The following is a 12,858-nucleotide window of genomic DNA, read 5'->3' on the forward strand; positions in this document are numbered from 1 at the left end:
TTTCCTTGCAAGCACCCACATTGTTCCCTGACTCAGGGAGCTCGGAAGCCTAGTCAAAGGTCCCGGGGTGACAGGGCCATCAGCAGTCGGCCACGGAGTGCCATCTGGCATGAGCCGTGCTCCCCGCTCACATGGCCCAGCAGACCGCCCGTCGGAGCTTGGCCTTGCGGCCCCTGACGCTCTGTGCTTCCTCCCAGTCCTACACCACTTGCGCCCTGGGGATCCAGTTTGTCGGCTACGTGATGATCTGCTTCTCAGCCATCAACTCGCTGTGCTCCGTGTTCTACGGGAAGATCTCCCAGTACACGGGCAGAATCCCGCTCTACACACTGGGTAGGTAGGCACGCTCACCCGACTGAGGCAGTGCAGGCAACATGAGTTACATGCAGCTCCTCTGAAGTCAGGGACCCATCCCCTGACCCCTGCAATGCACTGGCACCAGGCTCAGGTGGGTGTTGGGCCAGGCCCGTGGACGCAAGTTCCCAGGGCAAGACTGTGGGCATTTAAAATGTAGTGTGGTAAGGGCTAGAATGGGAAGGTACAGGGTTTTGTGGGGGCACATCGAGGGATGTCCGAGCCTGTCTTCAGGGCCATGTGGCAAGGAGTCAGGGAGGGCTCCTGGGAGGCAGTGTCTCCACACAGTGGATGCACTGACCTAAAGCTGGCTGGCACCTCTACACACTGTTGCTCCTTATTTCTCTTGGAAAGGGGAGAAAGAAGATTTAGAGATGCTGTGGATAATGAAAAATAAGGGCGTTAACAGAACAGCCACCCACTGCCCAAGGTCTAAGGTGTCTGTGGTGAGGAGGCCCGAGGGGAAAGGGGCACCCTTGTCGGAGTGCCAGCCCTGTGGGAAGCTGAGGGTGCTGTTTCCCTGGCTCATCCTGAGTGCTGGTGGAGTGGACACTGCCCGCTTTGAGGGCAGGAAATCGAGGAACACAGAGGGTGGCTAGCAGCTTGCCAAGGTCACAGCTCAGGGCCCAGTGGGCACCCGCTACTTCTGACCACCTGGATCCTGCTCTTTCCGCCAGGCAGTGCTGGGCTGTTGTGAGCTGTTCTGTTACTATATTGGAGTAATAGAACTGCAGCACCTCCAGAAATCATGGGCCAAATCCTAGACCCCCCGGGACCAGGTCAGGAGGAATGAGCCTGGATGCTTCTGCCAGCCTCGCCTCCCCCATCCCTGCCCTGTCTGCAGGGCCTGGCTCCCACAGTGGGCACGGCCCTCCCCAGGCCTGCACCACCAGTGAGAAGCCATGCTTACGGCCCCCAGAAGGCGGAAGCCCTTCTGTGTCCCACCTGCTGGCCTTCCTGGCCCAGGCAGGACGGCACTTCCCCTGCGACACAGAGGCATTGCCCCAACCTCCCTGTGCTGTGGGGACCAGAGGCGGGCAGCTGGGCTACACAGGCCACGCAGGTCAGCCTGCACGTTCAGAGTCAAAGCCACGTGGAGAAATCAGTGTGAGTGTTTTCAGGAGACGTTATTTAGGCTGGGAAGCAAAGGATGGGGAAGGCTCCCTTAGCATTAGTGCACCAGGGCGCTCGGAGCTGGCGGGAGCTGGCGGCCTGGCACTGGCCTCCTGGCGATCCTCTGCCTCCACAGGCTCACAGCGTGCCCTTCCTCCCCCTGCACGCATACAGCATGGCCTTCCTCTCCCTGCACACTCACAGCATGGCCTTCCTCCCCCTGCACGCTCACAGCATCCTCTTCCTCCCCCTGCACACTCACAGCATGGCCTTCCTCCCCCTGCATGCTCACAGTATAGCCTTCCTCCCCCTGCACGCTCACAGCATCCTCTTCCTCGCCCTGCACGCTCACAGCATCCTCTTCCTCCTCCTGCATGCTCACAGCATGGCCTTCCTCCCCCTGCACGCTCACAGCATCCTCTTCCTCCCCCTGCACGCTCACAGCATCCTCTTCCTCCCCCTGCACGCTCACAGCATGGCCTTCCTCCCCCTGCATGCTCACAGTATGGCCTTCCTCCCCCTGCACGCTCACAGCATCCTCTTCCTCCCCCTGCACGCTCACAGCATCCTCTTCCTCCCCCTGCACGCTCACAGCATGGCCTTCCTCCCCCTGCATGCTCACAGTATGGCCTTCCTCCCCCTGCACGCTCACAGCATCCTATTCCTCGCCCTGCACGCTCACAGCATCCTCTTCCTCCTCCTGCATGCTCACAGCATGGCCTTCCTCCCCCTGCACGCTCACAGCATCCTCTTCCTCCCCCTGCACGCTCACAGCATCCTCTTCCTCCCCCTGCACGCTCACAGCATGGCCTTCCTCCCCCTGCATGCTCACAGTATGGCCTTCCTCCCCCTGCACGCTCACAGCATCCTATTCCTCGCCCTGCACGCTCACAGCATCCTCTTCCTCCTCCTGCATGCTCACAGCATGGCCTTCCTCCCCCTGCACGCTCACAGCATCCTCTTCCTCCCCCTGCACGCTCACAGCATCCTCTTCCTCCCCCTGCACGCTCACAGGAGCAGTGACCCACCTGTGTTGCATCATCACCCTCTTGCTGTGGAAGCCTCACCCCAGTCAGCTGGCTGTGTTCTTCATATTGCCCGGCCTTTGGGGCACAGCTGACGCCGTCTGGCAGACACAAAACAGTGGTGAGTTTCCCGCCTCCTGCCCCCAACCTCAGCAGCCATGGGTCGGGGCCTGGGGAGATGTGGGACACCCTCCAGCAGGGAGAGTGGAGCAGGGACCCTGGCAGGCAGGCAGAGGGCTCCAGTCTCCTCCTGTGGACTTGAAGATTTTCTCTGAGCACCTGGGCAGCCCTATGAGGAAAAGAGAAAATCACCCGAGTACAGCTTTCCTCCCCAGAATTGACACTCCTTCAGGGCTTTCCCAGACAAGGGTGCCTCGGAGCGGAGCGAGTCTCCTGCCACCTGCTTCTTGCAGGCCCTGGGGAGGCAGAGCCCTTCGGGGCGCTCAGCCGCGGTGGGAAGACAGACACATACCTTCTGGGGTAGAGGAACTAGGATCGCATCCGAGCAGCGGCACTGGGGCTGGGTGTCAAAGTTCTGGGGGATCTGAGCTGGGGCAGGAGGGGCGGTCAGCACGGGCTCCATCCTGGAGGTCATAGCTGAACTACATCCTGGGGACTGTCCCCAGGCAGGGCTGTAGGGCAGGGGATGCCAGGCAGGAGCAGTCCCAGTCCACCCAGGAGCCTGCGCCAGGACCCCACAGCCCCGGGCCTGTGAACAGCAGATGGCTCACGGTTTGCTTCTCACAGCTCTGAGACCGGGAGCCGAGAGGGAACCTGGTTACAGACGCCGTCTCCTCACGTGGTGCCTTTTGAGGTCCCCATTCATGAGCCTGGCCACCCCCGGGGGCTTGCCCCCTGATGCCATCACATTTGGGGTTAGGTTCCAGCATGTGAATTTGGGGGACACAGCATTCCAGCCACAGCAGAAGGGGGCAGGCTGAGCAGGAGCCCTGAGAGTGACCGAATGGGGCCTGGGCCTGCCTGGTGAGGGGACCGGTCTCTCAGTGTTACTGGAAGCAGCAGAAAGGGTGTGGCCAGGAGGGACAAGGGGTTGCTGTCATGATTAGGTGGGACAGGCAGGCCTGCAGCGAGGTAGCCCGGGGCCTCACAGGGCAGCTCCCTGGGCGTTCCAGATGGGTGTGAGGGGCACATGCAGACGAGGTGGCAGGCAGGTGCGCTGCTGAGGGCCTCAGCTGCCGGCAGGCCAAGGGATGCTGGTGGGGGCTCAGCACGGAGAGGGGGCTGCTCCTGATGTTCATCACCTGGGGTCGCGACCAGGCTCAGAGCTACAGTCTGTGGTGAGGCCAGTGCCCGGAAGGAGATGCAGGGGGCTGGGCGGGGGTGCAGGAGTGGGGATAGAGGACGGAGGAGGGACCGGGGGAGGGTGCCATCTTTGGGGTACAAAGGGGAGGAAGTGGGAATGAAGGGCACATAGGAAAAAGAGTGAAGAAAGTCCCATTTCCTCTAAGGTGATAGCCAGTGGCCATCGCAGGAGACAGACCCCAGGACGGTCACTGTGTGCCAGGGGCTGCGGGGGCCTCTCAGTGGGTGCACTGGCGGCTATAGCCCTGCTGGGCTGCCTACCCCTCCCAAGTCACTGCCAAGGCTTGGCTGAGAGGGCAGAGCCGGGCCTGGGCCCTGGTGCCCTGCAGAGGCCACAGCCCCCATCATCAGGTCCCCCGGTCTCATGGGTGGACAGGAGAGCACGGGGGGTGCAAGGCTAGGCCTGGGACAGCCTCGAGGGCATGCAGGGCCTTCCCAGGACCCCAGGACTGTGGAGCTGGTGCACGACTTCAGGCAGCTGAGTGGAGAGTGTGAGCAGGCGCACCTGGTGCATGGGGCTGCGCAGCCAGCACAGTGTGGGAGGGGCAGGGACGCACCAGGTCGAACTGGGGGCCACAGGTGAGGGTGACCAGAGGCACACAGGAGAGGAGGGGCCGGTGGCATCAGAGGTCAGGGGCCCTGAGAGCAGGAGCGCGCGCTGCCGGGCCCTCGGGTTTGGGGGGTGGAGCAAGGCCCAGGTGTGCGCGATGTGGAGCATGGCTCCTGAGCTCAGCCGGGGCCAGGCCGCTGGGTGCCAGTCAGGGCGCCACGCCGTGCAGGTCAGCAGGGGCGGGTCCCGGTGGAGACCGAGCGGCCAGAGCCCTCAGGGAGGGGAGCAGTCCTGCAGCAGCCAGGAGGCCCCGAGGGGTTGGAAGCAGGGGCCTGGGAGGGTGGGCGCCTCCTTGGCCGGCTCTGGTGGTGCTTCTACCATGAGATGTGTCACCAGAGAGGGCATGGCAGCCCCCGGAGAGAAGGGACAGGCTGCGCGCCGTGGCAGCACCTGGGGGCAGGGCTCCAGGGTCCCCCTTTGGTGCAGGCGGGAACCCTGATCCTTGATTGCCGTGGACCCATCTGTGGCCCAGGAGGCGAGCCCCTGTGTGTCGAGCTGTTTGGAGACTGGGAGACATGAGGGCTGCCAAGATGGGCTTGGCTTTGGAAGAGAGCTGCTCTCCTTAGAGACATCACCACTCAGCCTTGGCCTGGGAAACACCTGGGGGGAGGAATGGTGTCAGGCCAATCCGCAAATAAGCCACGAGCCCTCATTTCCAGGGACAGGAGGCTTGGCAGAGCCCTGTGCCCACAGATCCCCATGCCCTCAGCCACTGTGGGCTCAGCTGCCCGCACAGCCCCGCCTTCCATGTCAGCCTTCTTGCCGCTGAGAAAACATCCTTGAACAAACCTAATGCTGTAGGATTTATGGGGTGTGGGTCTCACAGTCTTTCCTGCTGCCTCAGTAATGCAGGGGCTTTGTGAGGTTCTGACCCAGGTGACAGACACGTGTCTGACACACAGCTGTAATCTGGTGTGTTCTGATCCAGAGCAAAACCTGGAACAATGCCTGAAACTATTCACCGCTAGGCTTTTGATACATTCACCAGAAACACTGATTCAGCAGAGAGATGAACAAAACCTGCTCCGGCTTTTCCTGGCAGTCTGGGATTATAACTAGAGACAGGTCCCATTATTTGTAGGAGTCCTAGGCACCTCACCCAGGAAGCATCAGCAGAGAATTCTTTCAGTATCCCTGTGGGGGTACGAAAGGCTCTGGTATTTTATTGAACACTCCAAATGCACATACTGACTTGCTTTCTAAAATGGTAGGACATCTCTGCATTTACCTGAATTTCAAAAAGTATTTATACCTGAAAAGCCAGGTAAGTAGCCACACAATACTGCACACTGTAATTCTCTAGATGTTTCGAATGCTTGCCATAAAAATGTTTGGTCTTCTTTCTCCCTGAAATGCACGAATAGCATGAACCCTCCCTTTCTCAAATGACCTTCAAGCCTGTCAGGGAAACCGGTGGTCAGAATTGTGCAGGGCTATGTGGGGTCCAGTGAATAACTTGAATAAAGACTCCCTAGAATAGGGATGCTAATTTAAAATGAATTACTTCTGTATTTTTGTACAGATGAAAGGTAATTTTTTTCAAGGTAAGATCAGTTGGGGAAAATTGCTCTTTTCCCATACTTGAGAATGTCTGCGGAGCCCGGACTTGCAGTCCTGGCCAGGAGTGGTCCTCCCCACAGGCCGCCTTCCGCAGGCCCTTGTGGAGCCGGCCCTCCTGCAGAAACAGGGCGTGTGGCCTTTGCATTTTAACAACTGGAAATTTTGTGTAGTTTTTGCGACCTCTCGAGGACAACTCTCTCTCATTTTTCCTTTTTTAAATAGCAAGTTGGGGTTCTAATACTATTGCCCCTGAATATGTGTCTCTATTTCAAGAAAGTATCTGAGCCACATACTTTCCTAATTAATGAGGCTGAATACAATTCAGAGCAATTAATCCTCCTTTTCCATCATCCCTTCTTAATTTAAAAACCTGATAATCACAGTTGTCCAGGTAAGAAGTGAGGCAGGTGAATGAGCCAGCAAGTCCTCCCTCTGGGGCAAAATTGGGGAGCGGCTGTGTGGCTGGTCCTGGGGCTCCAGCTCAGCCCCAGGTCAGTCCGCCTGGGCCAGTACCTCCCATCTGCTTACTCGCCCTGATGGCTCATGGAAGGGGGTGCCGTGGCCGCAGCAACCCTCACGAGCCAGTGCACTGCGTTTACAACTCAGAATGTCCAGTCTAAAAATACTCTTTTGCCAAATGGGCTGCTTCTGGGGCAACAAACTCAGGAAATCTGACTTCTCTGAATGCCCAGTTCATTTGTCTTGTCTTCCAAACGAGACCACCCGACTGCTTGTCCACATCCAAGGACAGGAGTCAGCATCCCATCCCTCCCCCGGGTGCCTTCCCAGGAGGATGAGGCTGAGAGCAAGTATCTTCCTCTTTTTAAATAAACTGTTGATTTGGTAATGATCCTAGATTTATGGAAAAGTACAAAGACAGGACAGAGTTCCCACATCCCTTTTACTCCATGTACCTGAACACTAACATTGAACAAAACCATGGTACATTTGTCAAAACTAGAAAATAAACATAAACATGTTCTTAACTGCACTCAAATGGATATGACTTAACTGAGCTTCAGACTATATTTAGATTTCTCCACTCTTCTCACGTTTTGTGCCCCAGGGTCCCATCCAGGGCACCACCTGCATTTAGTCACCACATCTCCACGTCTGGTCTGTGAAGGTCTCTCATTTTTCCTTGATTTACATAACCTGGGCACTTCTGAAGAACAACGGCCAGGTATTTTGTAGACTGTCCCTTAAGGGTTCATCTGATGTTTTCTGGTGATTAGGCTGGAGTTAGGGGCTTGCGGAGGAGCCCAGAGCACTGTGCGTCTCTCACCACACCAGCTGTGGGCATGGGGCAGCACGACAATTACCGGTGGTGTGAACCGTGGTCACTGGTCATCCTGGTGTCTGCGGGTCTCCAGTGCCTAGCTGCTCCTCTTCCCTTTCCACAGTCAGCTCTGTGGAAGCCAGTCAGCAAGTCCAGACCCCAGGCAAGCGGGAAGTAATCAACCTCCTCCTCCTGGAGGGGGGTGTGTACATAAATTATGTCTAATTCCTCTTAAGGAACAGCTGACCCTTTCCCCAGCCTACTTCCTTTTTATACACACATTTATCTATGCCCATATGGGCTCATGTATTTATTGCACCCTTTGGGTTGCAATCCAATGCTATGTTTCTTACTCTGTTGTTATGATTGTTCTAGCTTGGCTGTTGCCATCTTTCACATTGGCACATGTGTCCTTCTGACATGTCCCATTGATTTTTTTTAGTACTTCCTTATTTTCTGGCAATATAAAATGTCCCAGGCCCACTTTGTAATTCTCCTGGGCCAGTACTAGAATCAGTCACTTCTCCAAGAAGCCCAGGTTCATTTTATTAGATAATGGTATTAGAAACCAAGATCTGAGTGCTGGGTGTGCTCATTGCCACTGAGATGATGATGATTCTAAGCTCCCTCAGTGTACAGAGGGGAGGCATGGTGACCCGTATACATATCCATCTTTCTTGTCTCTGTATCTGCCTATCTGTGTGCACACTTATGTCCCCTCTACTCCGGCACTAAGGTTTCATTCTACTCCCTACTGCTGTCCTGGGACTTCTTTCTCTGCCAGAAACCTGGCCCCCACTCTTCAACCACACTGCTTACTTGTTCAATCCTAGTATACATGCAGAGTAACTTCAGAATTGTTGAAATGTTTTTAGCTTACTTTCCTTTTCTTTTTAATGTCTTTCCCCTCTACCCACCATATCAACTATTGATATTTGGCACAATTAATGTATTGCTTTCTTTGTTCAGATTAAAATAGGAATCAGATCATGAGTAGTTTCATGAAAAACCTGGTTTTGCTTAATTATGCCTGGCTCTGTCACCTTCTCCTTCCGGCAGGGCCTGAAGTTACTCGTGCACACCCCCAGTGGGTTCCCCTGTTCCCTTCTCTGTACTTCCTTAAAGGTGTTCTGGCTGCCAACCTCAGGGTCCCTGGCTTGCTCCCTCTGTGGGCTCTGATCCAGCTTCTGTTGGACAAAGCCATGCCCAGGATGGGGGAGAAGGGGCCTCACCTCTCTACAACTTGCCACGTGTCTTCTTCAGTCCTGCCAACTTCTAGGTTTTGAGTCCTCCTGTCCTCCTGTTCTGAGGGGCTCCCCCTGCCTCCCAAACACATTGAGGCTGTTTTGAATGTGGGGCATGAGCCCACAGACATTCTAGACCTCTCCTTCCCACAGGCAGATCTCTCTAGGGGCCAATTTCAGAATCAAGCCCCTCATTTGGTATATCAGGCTATGGGGGCCCAGCAAGTTTACATCGACAAAGAAACTCAGGAAGTTTAGGAGCACATGGCTGCATAAGAGGCTGAACTGGCCTTGGACCAATGAGAATCTGATCAGGGGAAAGCAGGGAGAGCCCCTTAGCTTGGAGCACAGCGATTTATAATCATCACAATCTGAATTTAATCTTAATGACACCACCTACAGACCAAAAACATGAGCTTAAAATTTGAATTGCCCTTGTTACTGGCATATTCATAAAATCGGGTGCATTTGCTCAGGTACCACACCTGTGAAGGTGCGGTTGGGCCCTTCTTGCCACAGACCATGAAGTAACCTACCCCTTTGCAGCCATAGCATCTCAGCTCAAATTTTCCTCCCGAGCATTGCGTTTTGGGAGCTGATTTTAAGAGTGACCCTCCAAAGAAGGACAAGGGGTCTTTAAGATAACTTTAGATGCTGACTAAATCCCTGGATGTTGTCCTTGGGTTCCCTTTGCATGTTAGCTTTCACCGAGGTGGACACCTTGCAGACTCTCAGCCAGAAGGGCACCTTCTTCCGAGGGTTCTGAACAGCCTCTTGTTTGCCCAAACACACACGTTACTTAAAATGTGTACCTCATATCTGCCCAAGGCCTCACCCTCTGGCGCCCCTGCCACCGTCGATGGACAGTTGAGTAGCTGAAAGCCAAGAGGCATCTCTGGGCACCATGCCAGCAGAACCTCTTCTCCCTACCACCCTGCCCCCTCCCTGCAGGAGAAGGAAAGGGACAGAACAAGAGCTGGGAAAGGAAAACCCCACACTGGGCTCTCCTGTCCGCAGCCACTCGCCCTGCAGAGGCAGCTCTGAGCGGGTCTGCATGACTTTGCATGCTTCAGCTGCCCCGGGAGTAGTGGGCTCCGTAGTGCGGTGGGACCTGCACCCCTGAGGCTGGGCCAGAGGCTGTGTGCATCCTGCCCCAGCTGGAGGCCTATGTGACATTCGGGCTCACTTAGTGCCACACTCACACAAAAGGGCCCTATGGTACATCTGCTGTGTGGCTGCCAGCCCTATATCACCCCGACTCTCTCCGGGGTGGGCTGCTGGGCTTTTAACACATGTAACCGGTAACCCTGTGGCTCATGGGCTTGAGGGCTTCCCTGCTGCTGGTATCCTGCTCACTTCATGAAGGCCCTGTCCATCCTGTGTCCACATAGTCACTCAACAAGTGACTTGCTGACCCTCTGATAGTGCTGGATTATCATTCTGGAAAGAGCGGTTTGTATGGGCATGGCAGTCACTGTCCCTACACAGGGCACAGGGCGTGGGCAGGGGGCCAAAGCGGGGGCACGATGGCCAGCAGCACGCAGGGGCCTGGAGGGCGGGGCCGGGAACGGAGGGCCCGCCCCCTTGTGAGGCAGAAGGCGGGGCCTATGAAGGGTCTCAGTGTGGGGGTGACAGGACAGGTTTTAGAAGACCGCTTGAGCGCCAGGCTGGGGGAAGCCCTGTTGGGGTGAAACTGGAGATTCAGAAATGATTAGAGCATGAAGCAGGGAACCACACAGACGGGATAGAAAAGCTAAGCACTCGGAGCCCACGTCCCGTGGGTGGGCCTCAGCCTCCCGGAAGCAGAAATTGACCCGGTCTCTGCAGAGCTCCGGGCTGTGATTGCCATGCAGTCCTTAACGGAGGCTAGAAAAGCACAGTAGTTTCAGATTCTTTTAAGATTTCTGATAACGTGTGTGAATTCTAGGCATCTGGAGGTACAGGGCCCACAAATCCGGTCCAGATGGGTACCATGCTCAGCTTCCTAGGGCATGAGTCAGCCTGGCTGCTGTAACAAAACTCCATAGGCCAGGCAGCTTCTGAACAGAAATCCACTTCTCCGGGTCCTGGAGGCTGGGAGCAGAGACCCGGGGTGGCAGGGCTGGTCTCTCCAAGGCTTCTCTCCTGGGCGTGCAGATGACCACCTTCTCCCTGGGTCATTGCATGGCTGTCCCTGTGTGTGTGTCTGTCCTGATCTCCTCTTTCTCTAAGTACACCAATCCCTAGGACAGGGGTCCACCCACATGACCTCATTTACCTTAATCACCCCTTAAAGGCTCATCTCCAAACATGGCCACAGTCTAGGGTCCTGGGGGTTAGGACTCCAGCCCATGGACTTTGAGGGAACACAGTTCACCCTTCACATAGACACAGGTCGTTTCTGTCTCAGAGCTTTATGTGACCACCAAAGGGTCCCCTAACACTAGTCCTTGCATCAGGGCATGAGTGTGGGGCACTCTGACACTGGCAGCATGCGTGGCTCAACCCTGGCTCATACAGTCTCCAGAATCATAATGCAAGTCCCATATAATGGTAATTTTGTTACTCCACAGCAGTCATCAAAAATCCTGAGGTTGAAATAACTCACCTGCTAAGCTAGTGTGCGAGTCTTGGCCGGCATTCCTGTGAAAGGCTAAACACCTCTCACAAATATGATCATTGCTTCGGTTTGTCCTCCATTCTGGGCTCCGGGGAGTGGCCGCACCTGAACTTGCACAGTCAGGTCTCGACACCTTGCTTTTCTTCTCTGCAACATGAGGGCTTAGGCCCAGAGGCTAACGTTTCATGAACTCGGTTTCTTATATGTAGCAGAGGTCTTCACTGCTGGAGAATGTCACCTGTCACCTCACCTGCTATAACCCGCAGCATGACATGATTCTGTGTTTTCAAAATGAAAAGGTTCTGATTTTGTGGAGAACGCTGGGCAAAGGGAGAGCGACCCATTTTCAGCAGGAAGTGGTGGCGGTCTGAGGCCTTCCCCAGCATGCTCACTCCATCTCTCCTTTGCAGCTCTTTATGGCGTCCTGTTTGAGAAGAACAAAGAGGCCGCCTTTGCCAACTACCGCCTTTGGGAAGCCCTGGGGTTCGTCATTGCGTTTGGCTATGGTACAGTTTTATGTGTTAATGTCAAACTCTATATCCTCCTGCTCATCCTGGTTCTGACCATGGTGGCATATGGGATTGTTGAGTATATGGAGTTTAAGAACTCAAACAGGCCGCAGGCCACAGAACAGACAAAACCAGCAGAGGAAGGGGAAACGCGGACGGAAATGTGAGAGCGACAGCCTCCTTGGCAGATGAGTGCGGAGGGCATCAGCAAGAGGAATTTATCTGAAGAGGCCTCGGGGTTTACAGTAGTTTCTTCACATTTGTTTCAGCAGTATTTGGCCATATTGAAGATACAATGATATAGTTTAGTTTCATTTCTTCATGTAATTTTTTTTTCTATTCCAACCAATTTTCAGTCCACCATCTCATCAATAGAAATCAGGAGCATACAGGAAGGAATCAGTTAATTTCCAACAAAAGAAAAATGTTTCTGGTATAATTAGCCCTAAGGAATTTGCTCAGAATCACAGAATCAACAACTTAGACTTGTTTGTGTTGTTGTCATTGTTGTTTTTTTTAAAGAATTGGAAGGATGCTTAAAATAATGCAGTCTAACACTGTGATTTTGCAAAAGGGTAAACTGACGTCTAGGCAAGGCCTTCCCAGGGTCAGTAAGTAATGAAGCCAGACTAGAGTTTATGTGTCTTAGAACTTAGTAAGAGTTTCTAAATAGATGCAATTATATTATGGACTTATCTCCTGTCCAAATGATTTTATTCTAAATATACCTAGATCACACCCAAAGCACCAAATGGGTGAGTCAGCCATTTGTCGGCCACTGGAATCCTCAGCAGTAATTGCGAGTGGGCTCCAATACCCAGGACCGACAGCCTGGCATGGGTGCACTTGCCCTCTACTGCAGCCCATCCGTGGGCATCGATGGGCTGTCCTCGTCCTCGTCATCATCGATGGCTTGGGAGCCCCTGGCGATGCTGGCTCGCCTCCTGCTCCAGCCCTTCAGCCCTTCCCAAGGCCCATGTGACTCTCCCTGGGCTCCCTGCCTCTGCGGTGCCTCTTGTCCCTGTTCCCCACCAGTCTATGCTCTTCGCCAGGACTTCCCCATGTCCTTGAAGGTGACCTTCTGCACATTCCAGTTGTCTGAGGCCAGACCCCAGGCAGCACCCGCCTCCTTGCTTAGTCCTTCCCGCCTCCGGCTTCAAGGAGGCAAATTCTCCCTTCCAGCCGAGGCCTCTGGAGGCCAGAGCTTCTAGAGCGTGCCCTCCTGCTGGCCAGCTGAGCTGG

The 12,858-nt window shown here is 54.8% G+C and overlaps 1 protein-coding gene across 7 annotated transcripts in view; it reads left to right on the forward strand.

Annotated features, from left to right (window-relative positions):
* Nucleotides 1–12,307, forward strand: part of UNC93A (unc-93 homolog A) — a 31,356-nt gene extending 19,049 nt beyond the window's left edge. For all 7 annotated transcript variants that reach the window (XM_057490277.1, XM_057490281.1, XM_057490282.1 and 4 more), the window contains 3 exons: nucleotides 198–333; nucleotides 2,482–2,613; nucleotides 11,518–12,307. In XM_057490277.1, the coding sequence (XP_057346260.1) occupies nucleotides 198–333; nucleotides 2,482–2,613; nucleotides 11,518–11,783 (534 nt within the window). In that variant the 3' untranslated portion in view covers nucleotides 11,784–12,307. The remainder of the gene's footprint in view (nucleotides 1–197; nucleotides 334–2,481; nucleotides 2,614–11,517) is intronic.
* Nucleotides 12,308–12,858: the final 551 nt, after the last annotated feature.

Source organism: Manis pentadactyla, chromosome 12 (genome assembly GCF_030020395.1).
Source record: "Manis pentadactyla isolate mManPen7 chromosome 12, mManPen7.hap1, whole genome shotgun sequence".
Taxonomy (NCBI): domain Eukaryota; kingdom Metazoa; phylum Chordata; class Mammalia; order Pholidota; family Manidae; genus Manis; species Manis pentadactyla.